We start from the raw sequence: 15,135 nt of genomic DNA on the forward strand, positions 1-15,135 counted from the left end.
CCCAGTTGCAAACAACAATAGCCCTCCCTGGAGGCACAGCTCAGAGGAAATCCGAGGGACAAGCTGCACCATTCCATCTGCAGGCAATGCTGGGCACTGCCTTAAAACCTAAACACCGGGACCAGTCTCCAGAACCCACCAGGACCCATCTCAAAATCCTATGCCACTCAGATGGAAGAGGGTTAGATATGGGCACCACTACCTAATTGTATACATGAAGTGGGTTGAGGGGTTATCTAGTTCCCTCCCCCACAATCCAACTGCCATGAGGACTGGAAAATTCCAGTCATATATGATTTATAGTTAGACTCCCGTACTGACTGGTAAATGGGCCACTTCTCAGCCTACCAGTTGCCTAAACTAAACCCAGAAGCCATTGGGCCCCAAGGCAGCAAAAACTCCAAGGAAATTCCTCTTCTAGGTGCCAACACCTTGGAGACAAGGCTCGGTGCCCCGCCAGCTGCTGGAGCTCCCATAAAAGCTGGACAGCAGCCGACTGGCCCAGATGCAGTAAATCTTCTTAAGTCTCATTTACTTGTCTCCCTCCTCAGGTCCACCTCATCCTTTCTCCTCCACTTCCTGAAGAGGAAAGTTAACCCCCAACATGCTGCTCCCTTTAGGACTGAGTCAAGTAACAACCCAATGGCTAAACTGTGAAACTCGAAGGCAAGACCCAAGACGATACAACTTGGAAGTCTGAACATGGGAGTCAGGAGACTGTTGCCTGACCCCCCCCCCCCCGCCCCCAGCCGAGCACTAGGGCCTAGTGGACTTACCTACCTTGTCAATCACCCACTGTCACCTAAACCTGACTGGATTACAGCAGCCCAAACCAGATCTGCTACCGGCCGTCATTTGTGCTAATCTAGTAGAAAGATCAGATCACATCTTAGACTTCAGTGCCCTGCATGACAGCACTGCAGATTTCAGCAGATGCAATAACACAGCTTGTCATTAGATGGCCTGTGTGACAAAACCTAAAAAAACAGCTCTTTAGGCCCACCAAGGCTGCCAAATTGAGCAGGGAAAAAGGAGGAGGGGGATTTAACCAGCCACCACTCTGGGACTGTCTATCCTTCCTACACCAGTAGAAATAAAGTGTGCAGCAAACCGCTCTTCAGATGATTGCAAGCCCCCCCACCCCACCCCGGCTCAGGTAGGCCTTCACTGCAGCTGCTGCTGTAAGTACACTCTCCAAATAAAGTGAAAACAGGTATGGAGGCCTAGATAGGCAGGAGGCCTGCAGGGGCTGGGCCTAACCCTGCTTCAGCCCTCCTGACTGAGGGACACTGAGAGCCCAGGATTTCCCTCCTCCCCTCGGCCACTTCATCATCCTCAGAGGAAGAGTCTGCAGGGCCGCTTTGCAGCAGGCCTATTTTCTGGCTGCTTGCCCTTAGCAGGGCTACTACCCTTTTTGGGTGGCATGATGGAAACATACAGTAAAGTAATGTAATGTACTGTAAAATAACTGCTTTTAGAGCTTCAAAGCCCAATAGGAACACCACCCCCAAAATGGCAGCCCAAACACTGTGTAGCCTGTAGAGGCCTCTATAAAATGGCCACCAGTGCAAGGAGGCTGAGCAGGCTGCCGTGAGACACACTCAAAATGGTCACTCCCAGCACAGGATAAGCTGCAAAAGCCCCACTAAAATTGCTGCTACTGCCGGTAAGCAAAAGGCAAGCCCACAAACAAAAACACAAAGCCCACAAACAAAATGGCCACCACTGGTGCTATGCCTATTATAGACGCCTTCACCACATGACGACCATTGCCAGGAAGCTAAGTAGAGGTGCCACTCTCAAAATGGCCACCCTAGCACAGGATAAGCTGCAAAAGCCCCACTCACTAAAATGGCTGCTACTGCCAGTAAGCAGGAGGCAAATCAGGCCACACAAAGCCCACAAACAAAATGGCCACCCCTGGTGCTATGCCTATTATAGATGCCTTCACAACATGGCCACCATTGCTAGGAAGCTAAGCAGAGGTGCCTCTCTCAAAATGGCCACCTTACCACATGTTAAGCTGCAAAGGCCCCACTAAAATGGCTGCTACTGCCAGTAAGCAGGTGGCAAATCAGGCCACACAAATGCCACAGTCAAAAAGGCCACCTCCCCGAGCTCTGCATATTGTAGAGGCCTTCACAACATGGCCGCCACTGCCAGGAGGCTAAGCAGGCCACCGGGTGCCACTCTCAAAATGGCCACCCTACCACATGATAAACGCAAAAGCCCCACTAAAATGGCTGCTACTGCCAGTAAGCAGCAGGTAAATCAGGCCACACAAAGCCCACATTCAAAATGGCCAACTCCCAGAGCTCTGCGTATTGTAGATGCCTTCACAACATGGCCACCACTGCCAGGCGGCTAAATAGGCCACCGAGTGCCACTCTCAAAATGGCTGCACCCAACTGAAGAAACTGCCAAGCCCTCCCCCAAAAGGGCCCCTGCTGCCTGAAGGGCTTAGGCCAAGCTATTGCCGCTGGCAATACTCTCTCCCAAGTAAGTGTAACGGCAGGGGAGGGAAAAAACCTAGATGGGGGGAGGGGGGCTACCAGCATCCACTCTGCCAGGCCAGTAGCAATGAAGTACAAATTAATCCCCCCTGCAGATGGCTGCATCTCACCCCTGTGGCCCACAGCCAAGCCTATTGCTGCTGCCTGAAGTCCTCTCTCCCAACAAAGTAAAATGGGCGGGGGGGGGGGGCTAGGTAGGCCAGAGGCCTGCAAGGGCTGGGCATGATCCTGCTTCAGCCCTGTCCTGACTGACAGACAACAGGCCCCAAAAGTAAATAAGAAAAAGTCTCTGCCAAACCCCTGAGCCTGGCGCTGGGCCTGGCTCTCCTCCTGGAGCCTGAAGGGAGCAAGCAGGGGAATAGCATCACAGCTTCTCCAAGGCAGCCGGCACTGCACAACCAGGAGGGCCTTCGGCAAAACAGCCTCAGAGGAGCTGGGCTGAGAGAGCTTGAGATGGGCTCTGCTCAGGCCTGACTCTTCCCACCTGCGGCTGGGCAGGGCGGAGCAGCCTCCTCAGGCCCTTGTCTCTGCCCTCCCAGCCAAACCCTGGACTGAAAGGCGGGGGGTGGGTGCTGCCTCCCTCCTTCCAGGGAGGCAACTCATGGCCCCCAGCTTTAGCAGCGTAGCTGCATGCCGGGAAGGGGCCATATTCTGTATAGAAAATGCATGTTTGAGTTTAGCATTGGGTATCAGTGCCATCATCCAAGCACGTCGACACAAAGTATGCGCCACTTTACTTCAGTAGAACCCACTTGGTGTAACATGTTTTAGGAGTGGGGAACAAGGTAAGAAATATATTATGATGCAGCCTTGTGAAAGCTCATTATTTTATTAATTTCTCCTCCTCATCCTAACATACGTTGCTTACGTGAGACGTGCAGGTGACCTGATAGAGGGAAAAAAGAATGAACACCTTCCTGACCGACAAACTCTTTCAGTATCTGGTCCCTTGGAGACAGTTCTTGTTCCTCATAGGTGACTAGGCATATATCCTAGTCCATCCTGCTTTGAAGCCATTTTCCTAAGCTGCCTTTCACGATGGTCTCCTTTGGCACTTAAATTGTTTTGGCAGCACTTTTTTAATATTCAGTCAAGACTATGACAGATTCAGCGTTAATAAATGGGTTAAAAGGAACATGTAACTCATTGTCTGTTACAGAGATTCCATATATGTGACTGGGCACACTGAAGAGTAATGTAAATAAATAAATAAAAGCACCAGGCTTTTCCAGTCCTGTTTCTGTTTGATACTCCTGCACCATATCAGTTCTTGTTTCATGATATTAATTTGGGTCTTTACGGTGGTGTTTAGATATGGTTTATATGACTCTGGTGATTCTATATAAAACATCACATTATGGAATTTGGTACTACATGAAATAAGCTGAGGCCTGCAAAGAACTGTGGACAGGATAAACAATTGGGCAATTTTCTGTGCTTATACGACAATGTGTAAATACTCCCATAGAAGACTGTGATCACATGAAGAGAACTTGAAAGTCAGGTTTCGTTAGTGTTTATTTCTTTTGTCACCAACAAGTGTGTTATTTTTTGAATGGGTCAATAGGTTCTTCAGCTAATATTAGATAAGCATCATGAAGGACGTTGCACAAGAGGAGTTAAGGGATGCCTGAGTGAGCTGAGAACCAAAATCATTAGCTGGAGAGTCCATTCCCACATTTTCCAAGGCATGCATGGTATTTTGACACGGTGACCTGCACGCCTAATAAAATCCAGTTACTCATGAAAAACTGCATGTTTATGGAGTTGCAAAAAGCAAGAACAATTTTTGGTCTGAAGAAGTAAATGTGTATATTTGTCAGGAAACATTCATGGGTTTTCTCACTATTAAAATTTGTGTGTTCCCTCTTCACCAGTTGTTGCATCATGTTTGTGAGATCAATGGGAACGATTTGCAGATGGTGCCCATGATATGCCCTCGTGTCGGCCTGCTGTCCGTGCTGAATGAGTTGTCCACTACTGCCTCAACAGCAGCAAAACCCTTAACACTACAGCTCCTTTTCTCGTTGGTGCGACAGGCAACTCAGCTAGTATGCAAGTGATACAGACATCGTGGTTACAACTTTCCTCATTCAAGGCTTGCTGAATGAGCTTGTTAGAAGCATATGTTGGAGACCACACCAGATTAATTCCCGGGGCCATTAATTAATTGTCACTGTTTGCCTTCTCAGCTTTTTCGTGTGCTTCTGGGGAGTATCTAGAAATGAAGACGCAGGTGTGCAGTAAGTGTCCTGAAGGGACCTTCTCCGTGGGAAGCGGGATCCAGTTTGTTGAATGGGATGATCTGCCAGCAGGATTCTCTAACGTGGCCACTTACATGGATTCTTCAGATGGATCGTCGGAGAATAAAGCAGAGAGCTGCAGCAAGTAAGACCCGTGTGGGTTTTTCTGTGGTTGAAATAAACCCATCCTCAGCCACCAAGTGCAGGTGCCCTGTTGGTTTATTTTTTGTCTTCCTTACATCCCACTCTTCCCAGAGCAGCTTACGTGACTCTTCCACCTAAGCAATGACCATGTTAATATCTGCTTATCTTGAACAAATGCAACAGCACCAGGTGCTCTCACGCCATTCACTGGGACACATTGTGTTGATGAAGGGAAAAATGGAGAGGGGGACACAATGCGGAGAAACAACAGGCGGCGCTCAGTGGACTTCAAGCAGCTTTAGCTTTAGTGCTGTTGGGCAGACTAGTCTGAGAGAGCAACTTGCTGATGGCTCCTGTGACTGGTTGAGGTGGCAGGAGTGGACAGGAAAATGTTTTTGGGCGGGAAAGCCCTCGCTCAGCCCAGTCCCATTGATCTCCCATTGGTGGTGTGAATTGGTTTGGGAGATAAATTGAGGACTGCTACCCAAACCACACTTTTCCACAAATTTGGCTCAGCTGTGAAGGAGGCCAAATAAATATTTATTTACTGGCCTTGTCAGTGCTTGGCATTATTTGCCGTTAGCCACCCCCAAGGTAGATTGCGAGGGTGCTCCTGAGGCACTGTCTCCCCACCTTTGGAAAACCCAGTTATAACATCTTCTGCCCTGAATACTAAGGCAAATAGCAGGGACTCAAGACCACAAGATACAGGTTTATTTTACAGGGAGGGGAAAGTAACATGGGGATGTTCAGGACCAACTTTAGACAAATGTAACTTTGGACAGAATGCCAGTAATTGCCAAGACTACTTTACTTGAAAAGTGGTTACTTTTCCCCACAGCTTTTCTCACCTTTTAAGTTCTTCACTGGGGCCTTTTAAAACGGGCAGAATCGACCTGCCCTGTAGCTTTCCCATCACACCAAAAGACCAACTCTCAGAGCAGCCCTCCTGAGCAAAGCCGCACCGGCCCCCACTCCAAACACCCCAGTTCCCCCTGGCGTGATGAAGACACAGCAAGATCCTTGGCCTGCCTAAGGAACCCTCTAAACCCTTTCTAACCCAAACGGCTGTTAAAGGGCCCTTTTCTCCCTTTGCTCCTCCTTGGGTTGCCAATGCCAGGTTGGAAATTCCTGGAGATTTGGAGGTGAAATTCTGTGGGGGCAGAATTTGGGGAGGGGAGGTAGCTACGTGGGGAGGGGATTCCACAGAGACTGCCTTCTGGAGCGCATTTCCTCAAGGGAAGGGATCCTGGTAGGTTGTAGATCAGTTGTAATTCCAGGAGGTGCCCAGGCCCCACCTGGAGATTGGCAACCCTCCCCTCCCCCAAGGGCCCAGACTGGCACTGCTGGCATTCTCTGCCAGGCCACCAGGCAACAAAGGAGGTTGGCAGGTGTGGATAAGGGGGCGGACTTCTCTCTGCCAAAGCTCAAGGCCATTTCTTTGGGGGTGCACTTGAGTTTTCCGTGGTGGGCGCTGAGCGGACAGCCAGGCCCTGTCCCAGGTCACCTGGTGAGTCTCAGGATGAGCAGGGAATCCGTCCTGGACCTCCAGCGTGCCAGCCTGGTAGTCCAACCACTGTACCGCACTGCTTTGCTCCCTATCCCGTGTGTGGGATTTTTGACCCTCTGAACAAGGCTCAAGAGACGCTAAGTTTTAAGTTCAGATTCTGAACGTCTGCTGTTTAAAACCTCACAGGCTGACACGTGACACCATTTAAAGAGGAATATAAACTTTGTGTGGAAAAGCGAGACATGCTGTGTGACTTGGGAATGCTGCATGGGAAATGGTTCTTCTGTAGAGCGGAGATGGAGCACCTTTGCTTTGCAGTCCCAGCCCTGCCCCCTGTTCTCCATGGCCCAGTTCAGTCATGAGAGGAAAAGAGTCCCACTGAATTTGGGAGCAATGCTGCCTTGTTCTGGAATAAAAACGTCTCTTTTATTTTTAGCCTGGCAAATTGTTGGGGGGAAAAAAATCTCCTGTCATTCTGTATGCATATTAATGAATGATTCTCTCTCATCTGTGAATATAACTCGTTGCCGGTGTGAATTGGTTGCAAAAACTAATATTTTCTAGATGGTGAGAAGCTGTTTTATGTTCTTGATTCCACCTAACTTTTTATACCCTTCTGTGCTTATTCATGCTATGGAGCTCTGCCCGTTGCTCGTCTTTTAAAACCAGGCTGGTCTTTGCTCCTGTTTCTTCAGGTCTTCCTGGAATCCCCGTGGGAATTACATCGAGTCAAACAGGGACGAGTGCACCGTCGCCTTGATCTACACCGTGCTCCTGAAGAGATCTGGTTTTGTTACCTTTGAATACCAGTATACTGACAAAAACATCATCTTTGAGTTTTTTGTAAGGGCCAATTTTGCAATGAATTGAAGATGCAGCATTTGGAAAAGCGATTTATCCGTATGCTGTGTGTCTTTCCTTCCAGGACGCTTGCCTCAGACAGAATCAGTGCATTGGTCCCGCCAGTCCAGTACCGGCAGCTGCGGCTGGTGGGGAAACTTCCAGAATTAGGTTTGGAAGGGGAAAAAACCTGATGCTGTGCCAGCTTGGGGGTCTTTGATACCTTTTATAAGTAAGGGATTCGCAAGGCACCTAGATGTTAAGGCCTCTCATCAGCAGCCCAGTTTATAAAAAAGGTCTGGGCAGAAGGTGGTTCAGAAGAGACGTGTGAGTCTTTAGCAGGCCGGAGCTGATGGCTGGGGTGCTAGCTGGTGCCCGTGCTAAACGGAGCCCCTACAGTTTCCCAAGGGCTGGAAATGGGGCTGCTCGTAGGTGTGTGCTGGAGGCCCTGGGCGAATGGCCCGGCCCTCCACCTGTGGGCTGGGTGTGCATGTGCTGCAACGTTGAAGTCGGGCACGGTGGCGGCATGAGTCGTGGAGGCTGGGTCCATTCCCCTTTCTCCCACAGTGGAAGCCTTGGTGCTCATGTCATGCATTGTTGACAAAGACAAGAGGCAACGATTGCTACGCACTTAGATGGGTCCAAATCCTTAGAGGATAGTTCTGCCAGTGACTGCTAGCTGGGATAGCTAAGTGGGGAACCGTCACATGTTGAAGTAGTGGACAGAATGTCAGATGTTAGGAAGAAACAACAGAGGAAGATTATTGCCTTCATACTCTGATCATAAACTTCTCAGCAACATCTGACTGGCTGCTTTTGGAGAAGCCGGAACTTTGGTTCAGTCCTCTGTGGCTCTTCTTCCGATGTTCTAGAACTGGACTGCCTAGTAAACTAAATCGGGCTTTCTCTTCAACTCCTTTCCCCCCACCTTTCCTTGTGCTAGGGCAGCTGACAGCCTGCACGTTTCTTGGCTGAGGTTGTAAGACACAGAAATACGAGTAAATTATTACTGTATATACATGGTACTTTACAGTGCCTCTTAAGCAATCTCCTCCCCACAAATAAATTGCAAGTCTGTGCCCTCAAAGAGCTTGCAAAAGCAGCATTTTGACTGGGGGGGGGGAATAAAACACGGAGAGGGGAGTAAAGAGAAAAGCGAGAGTAAAGGAATGAGTGTGAGAAATTACTTGGAAATATCCAGTTGAGGATATGATCTAGTCCCATGTAAATCAAATAAGAACACCGGTGGTCTGTTTTATTCATTTGCCATCTATAGGATTTCAGAGGAATCAGTGGGGAAAGTGGAGACTGAATCACAGCAAGGGGAGCACAAACTGTTTTAGGCTGGGAGTTGGGACGGGACGCTTTAAAATAAATAAATAAATGAAGCTGCAGCACAGACTTAGCGTGCTGTCGGTGGGAAGCGACTGTGCCTGAGACATGATCCCGTTACAGCTGCTGTTGTGTAAGCATATTAGTTGGTGGCAATTTGCCTAAAAGGAGTGATCGCTCTGGCAGTCTGTGGCTGTGTGTTCCAGGGAGGAACTGACCACCCACTTGCATCTATGCTTAAAGGTATAAGTGAAGCACCGGAGTGCTTGTGAACGCTTAGGGTTGCGCGGTTACTGATCCCTGAACTTGCCGTTAAGGGAAGCTGCTAAGGGCAGGACCTGGGCCAGAGTCCTGGATCCTAGCTTGGTCTGACATATTTTGAGAACAGCGTTCTGAAAACAACCCGGCAGTGTTTGCACCAGCTGCTCACTATGCTGCACGATGCACTATAGTGGCTTGACTATTATCAGGAGCGAGCAGGAGCTTGAACATCACCCCCATCCTGCAGTCACTCCATTGGCTACCCAGCAGTTACCGTGCTCAGTTCAAGGTATTGGTTATCACAGGCAAAGCTCTTCACAGCCTTGGTCCAGCATACCTACGGGACCGCCTCCCTCCCTATGTCCCTCCACGGCAGCTTTGCTCTTCTGACCAGGGTCTCTTGCAGGTGCCAGCCTGCACATGGGCGAAATCAACAGCAGCCCGTACACGGGCTTTCTCTGTGGTGGCCCCTACCCTGTGGAACGGCCTACCTGAGGAGGTCAGGAGAGCCCCCACGCTCCTAGCTTTCTGCAAACAATGCAAAACTGAATTATTCAAAAAGGACTTTTTCTCAGCTAAGAGGGCGGTATTGTAGGAAAGGGGTCCCCAGATGTTTCGCTAATGAGTTAGGAACCATAGATTTCACCATTATGTTGCCTTACATATTATCTGTTGCTTTAAATATGTACTCCTATATACTACCTGTGCTTCATGTTGTTTAATGTAAGTCCTAGAATTGATTATGTTCTGTTTCAGCAATTCCTCAACCCCATACTGGATCCTTGCTAATGCTATGTCTTTGTAAACTTATACTCATTTACCCCATGACATTGTTTATGGAAATGTATGGAAATGCCTGCCCTTGTCCTTGCCACTGATTGTACCAATCTCACGCTATGTAATCCGCCTTGAGTCTCAGTGAGAAAGGTGGACTATAAATGACATAAATAAATAAATAAAATAACAGTTGGAGCGGAGGGCGCTGCCTGCTTTCCCTCCATGGGCATTCAGCAAATCCGGGTTTGCCGTGTGAAGAGGGCTCACCTCCTCCTCCTGCGTGTCGCTTGTGTCCCTGCTTCCCACCCTCTCTTGGGTCCCTTGCGGAGTCAGGTCACTTGCTGAATGGAGTAGATGGCAGCTTAGAACAGGTGGCTCAGAATAAGCGGCGCTGGAGCCTCTCGCCCTTGCTGACTCTTCCTCTGTGAAGAATGAATCCTCTTTCCCGCAGTCTCCCCGCCTCTGCCCAGCCTGACTCAGATGTGTAGACCGAGAGGAAGAGCCAGGGGCCCGGAGCTCTGTCCTGGGCACCCAAGGCCTCTAAACGGGGGCGGAGAAATCCAGGCAGCCCGAGGGCACCGTCTTTCGCTTACGTCAACAGCAGCTCTCCCACTTTACTCTTATAAAAGATGTACTCTATCAGGAACCATGTTCCGTGTTGTTTTTAACCCTATGAGGGAGGGAGTTGGCTTAAAAGAGAGACCCCCAAGCGATTCCACTGCAGCAGCATAAATTTGCGTCCAGATGCCCTCAAGTTGTAGCATCCTGACGGGGCGGTGATTGATTTTTCTGTCACAGAAAAGTGAAAATGTTGCCAATCTGGGAATAATTTCTGGCCTCTGATTTACTGGTAGCTTTTTACCACTTCAGGCAAATAATCTTCAAAACCTGCAAAGCGGGAATGAGTGTGCCACAGTAAGTCAATGGATGGGACTTCCTTCTGAACTGTGATGAAAATTGGGATTGAGCACCCAGTTGATGTATTCCAAGACAGAGAATGGGCGTTCATGCCACGCCCCCTTGGAATGCCCGGAACGGTTCGATTCTTACGAACGAGCCTTAGGCAGGTCCTGGCTCGGCAGCCACTGTGGTGTGATGGTTCATGTGTTGGCCGAGGATCGGGGAGACTTGAGGTTCAAATCCTGCTCATCCCCAAGCTAGGGCAAGCAGGCCTCTCGCTTCAGCAGAAGGCCTCCTGGCCTCCCTCTCTGTGGGCCCCCAAGGGGTGGCTGGGAGGAAAAAGTGTTTTGAAAAGCAGCCTTGCCCCAGGGGCACAACACCATCACTTCTAGCAAATACCTGCAAGCAGGGCTTTTTTTCTGGGAAAAGAGGTGGTGGAACTCAGGACTGCACAATGACGTCACTTTGGGTCAGTTGGAACAGGGGGGGGCGGGTTTAAAGTTTAAATCGCCCTCGGTGAGAATGGTCACATGGCCGGTGGCCCCGCCCCCTGATCTCCAGACAGGGGAGCTTAGATTGCCCTCCGCACCGGTGGCACAGACAGCAATCTAAGCTCCCCTCTGTCTGGAGATCAGGGGGCGGGGCCACCGGCCATGTGACCATTTTCAACAGGTGCCAGAACTCCGTTCCACCGTGTTCCAGCTGAAAAAAAGCCCTGCCTGCAAGTGAGGTCCAAATCCTAAAGTGTTACGTCAATGTCCTACTGGGGACGTGACATCACTCCTGGGAAATTGCTGAAAGTGCCGTTGGCACAATGTTATCCCTCTCTTTCTCACCCCTTTGTCTCCCAGCCGCACTGGCAGTCCGGTCGCTCTCTCTCAGTGTACCCTACCTCCAAGGGTTGATCTGAGACTAAACTGAGGAATGGCGTAGCTGTGTATGTTGCGCTGAGATCCCTGGAGGGAGGGTGCAACAAAATCCACTAGATAAATATATTTTGTCAGTTTTGTATGTGTGTATGTGGAGATAGAGTTGCCAGCTGACACTGCCTCCCCCTGGACAAGTTCTTTGTTTTTGTGCTTGGATTCAGAAAAGCAACCCCCACCACCACCACCACCCCGATCTTTTTAAACTGCACTCAGTTTTGTGCTGGACCTTTCTAAAAATATTGGGCTCACCAAAATATTTTTCATGAGTATTTGATTGGTTGGGCATTTCTTTTAATTTTTACTCCCCCCCCCCCACCTTATTAGTATAGTTTTCACCATGGGGATTAAAATTTGGCGCTTGAGTGTTTCTAGGAGCACTGCTTCACAGAGGCCTCTTCATTACTCTAGATGAGAGCGTAAAATTAATGCTTGTCTTAAATGCTTGCTGGCACAGAATAGCCAGTCCTTTGTTATTCGTTGCTACTGGAACAGTTTTGTTTTTTTCCTGAACAGTTAGTGGCTACTGATGAATGTAAAATTGCCCTGTCCAAGCAGGACCACGGACAAACGTGTCATAAGCAAATAAGTTATCCATCACCGGGCGGATTGCTACTTACATGAGGGCAGTGTGCCAGTTCATTGGATTAAATTTCCCAGCTGTCACGAGATTTCAAAGCATTCCCTGTAACTACCCTCCAAAGCTGAGAATTTCCTTGCAGGCTCAAACAGAAGGTCCGTCCAACCCAGCATTCTTGTCTCTGGCCACAGCCAGCCCAATAGGATTGTATGAAGTTACTGTATAAAATATTAGACCGTTGGACCACTGTAGCCCCCAGACCCGTGCCTTAAGGGGGTGCGTGTTTGGGCCTCTGCTTTGGTTCTAACGTGGGCTTAGGGCTAGACAATGGCGTCTGCTCTGCTGAAGGCAAGCGAACAGCAGTGGCTCGTGATACAGCAGCCATGCCAAGCCCAAGGTGGAGAGTTCTTAAGCAGCAATGGGAATGCAGACCCGCTCCTCCCTAAAGCCCACCACAGGCTGATGAAACCAGAGGGCCATCCTCCCCGAGGACTTGGGAGCCTCCTCCCGCAGTGCTCTGGTGCTCATGAACAGCCCAGTCTCCAAGACCGTGAGCGATGGCTGCCCCCCCCCCACTTCCTCCCCTCATCTTAGTGACCGTACAAGAAGATTGCTGCTCTCTCCTTGCTCTTGTTACTCACCCAGCCTTAGAGCCGGGTTCCTCCCAACCTCCTCCAGGAAGCATTTTTAACATTTGTGCAAACCGGGAAAACTCCCTTTCCCCCATATCTGCTTCCTCCCCACTTTATTCTCAAGAATTAGGATTTCTGACGGCCTTAACGCAGCTGGCCATAGACCCATCCTCCTCCCAGAGGCAGCCATCTGTCACTCCCAGTCTTCTGCTCACTTGTCATCGCCCCACCTTGTGGCCACCACATCCCAGTCCGTGAACATCCGCAGTTTAACTACAGCCCACGGATCCCCTATACTTTGCAGCAGTTTTTCCAGCTGCTGCCCCTGTGCGGCACAGGCTCCTTGGAGACACGAGCTGGTCTCCGTCTCTACACGCTACTCTTCTGCTCTTCACACGAGGACTCGACAGGATCTCCACGCTCTATAGGACAGGTCGCGTGCTCTCATCGCCCCTCCCCCCTTTGTTTCCCCTTGTAGACCGGCAGTTGTTAGGAGCAGGTTTTGGTTTGCTGCTTTGCAATCTCTCTCTCATATTTCTTGTAACAGTTATTTGGCTTATGTTATCTCAATAAAAAAAACCTTTTCATTTTAAGAGTGCTTATTTGTTGTTCTGAGCTCTGGGCTATGTCTTGACTTTGGTATACGCAGGTTAAAGATCTCAGACTCTTGTTCTAAATACCCCGCTGTACGCATGTCTGTTCTAGGCTGGCAAGGGGATGCGTTTGCTTCTTGCAGGGCCTCCGCGTGGAGAGCGTGTAGATGTCCTACATCCACCGGGGCTCCGTATTGCTCCGTATGATGCACAATGACTATCCTCGGTCTCAGGCCAAGAGGGGTCTTTCCCAAGGATTGAGCGGCTTCTGTGTACAACAGGCATTCTGCTGGAGCTGTGGCTCTATGCGGATGGCCATCCCATGGGCGTAAAGCTGGTGGGGCACCAGGAAATGTTCTGCTGCACTGTGGCTCAAAACCAAAAGAAAATGAGATGTTGTGTGACCTGAAATTGATCCGTCTCTATCTCAGCTCTGCTTCCCCCTCCCCCCCATCGCCAGCAGTTGCTTGTTATGGCGGGAGATTTGAGGTGCGTCCTAAAGCTGGCCGTGGAAGGGCATTGCGGGACACCATTGAAGGCAGTCCAGCTGGTCACCAGAGGACCCCCACCTCTGAACACAGAAGTTCAGGTTCTAGTCCTTGTGAGTGTTGGAAATACAACATCTTGTGCGCAAAGAAGGCAGAAGACACACAATACCTGCAGGGGGCAGCAAATCTGAGAGTCAGATAGACGGCAAAGCAAGGCCCTTCTTTCCTCCTCTCCTCTGTCCGTCCGGCATGTCTCCAGATTGGTTTTCTTAGGCTACTTCCTGCTTCTTCCCGGAAGTCCCCCTCTCCCTGTTTACTGAGGTAGTTGGTGTCTATTCTGTTTCTCGGCTTTCTGCCAAAGTTGTAGTTCCTGAGCAAACGCTCTTCATTCACTCCCTAATCAGACTCAAGATCGTTCCTAAGATAAGGCGGAGCCTGCAGCGAGCAGTAGCTGTTGACTGAAGTGGCCTCTGTTAATGGGTCTGGTTTTCCACCGAGCGCTCCTTTGCATAAGAAAATGCCCCCCTGTTGCCCCCCCCCGAAGGCTGGCATCCAAGCGCTGTGCAAATTGCATCGCATCGGCCTGCAGGGACCCCCCTGGTTCCTCAGCCCCCGTCCCGTATAGTCTAGGAGCTAAGAATGAACCACGGATTCGAATTCCATCTTGCCCAAGAGCAAAACAGGTGGTGGCCCCAGGGAAGACGGCTCCCTGCCCCTCCATCTGCAGTGGCCTACTGCACCAAATGTATTTATTGAAAATATTTTTACCCAGCTTTACAGACCACCATACACTCAAATCAGTTTGGAGTATGCACTGGTGTATAGCTGACTAGGTAATACAAATTTCATCTAGTATTTATGAGTAGTAAAAATGCTGTAGAAATGTTACCCGTTTGCCGACTGCTGTATGATGCTGGTGCCTAGGCTTCGATTGACCCCAAATTAACCTGGCGTTTGATGCTTCCCCTTGTTTCCGTCCACAGGTTCAAAATGACCAGTGCCAAGAGATGGACGCCACAAGTGACAAGTGGATGAAACTGACCAACGACGGTGAATGGGCCTCCCGCTCTGTAAGTGTGGTGTGGCCTGCTTGCCTTCTCTCAAGGGCTAGACCGCAGGCCGCTAGTGCAGGGGAGCTTGGGCATCCCTAGAAGACTCAGAAAAAGAGCGTTCTTAAAAGCTTTCATTTCGTTGGATTTTCCCCTGTGTTACTTAGCTGGTAGCTTATTTTCTCCTGCTCTTCAAAGAAAAAAAACCTGGCCACAAGCTCAGAGGTGGGGAGGGAGGGGAGTAGCTCAGGATGTTTTTCATTCATCAGAAGTCGCTCTTCTTAAAGGGAAGGTTGGTGCCTCCTGCCGTGCAGCTCCCAAAGAACGCTGGTCTCCTCGTGACTGGA

The 15,135-nt window shown here is 49.8% G+C and overlaps 1 protein-coding gene across 1 annotated transcript in view; it reads left to right on the top strand.

The window, feature by feature from the left end:
- The window catches only part of ELAPOR2 (endosome-lysosome associated apoptosis and autophagy regulator family member 2), a 121,269-nt gene that overhangs the window by 54,114 nt on the left and 52,020 nt on the right, over positions 1–15,135 (top strand). The window contains exons 3-5 of the mRNA XM_054988728.1: positions 4,706–4,901; positions 7,106–7,253; positions 14,723–14,809. Coding sequence (XP_054844703.1) covers positions 4,738–4,901; positions 7,106–7,253; positions 14,723–14,809 — 399 coding nt within the window. The 5' untranslated portion in view covers positions 4,706–4,737. The remainder of the gene's footprint in view (positions 1–4,705; positions 4,902–7,105; positions 7,254–14,722; positions 14,810–15,135) is intronic.

This window comes from Eublepharis macularius, chromosome 9 (genome assembly GCF_028583425.1).
Source record: "Eublepharis macularius isolate TG4126 chromosome 9, MPM_Emac_v1.0, whole genome shotgun sequence".
In the NCBI taxonomy this organism is placed as follows: Eukaryota; Metazoa; Chordata; class Lepidosauria; order Squamata; family Eublepharidae; genus Eublepharis; species Eublepharis macularius.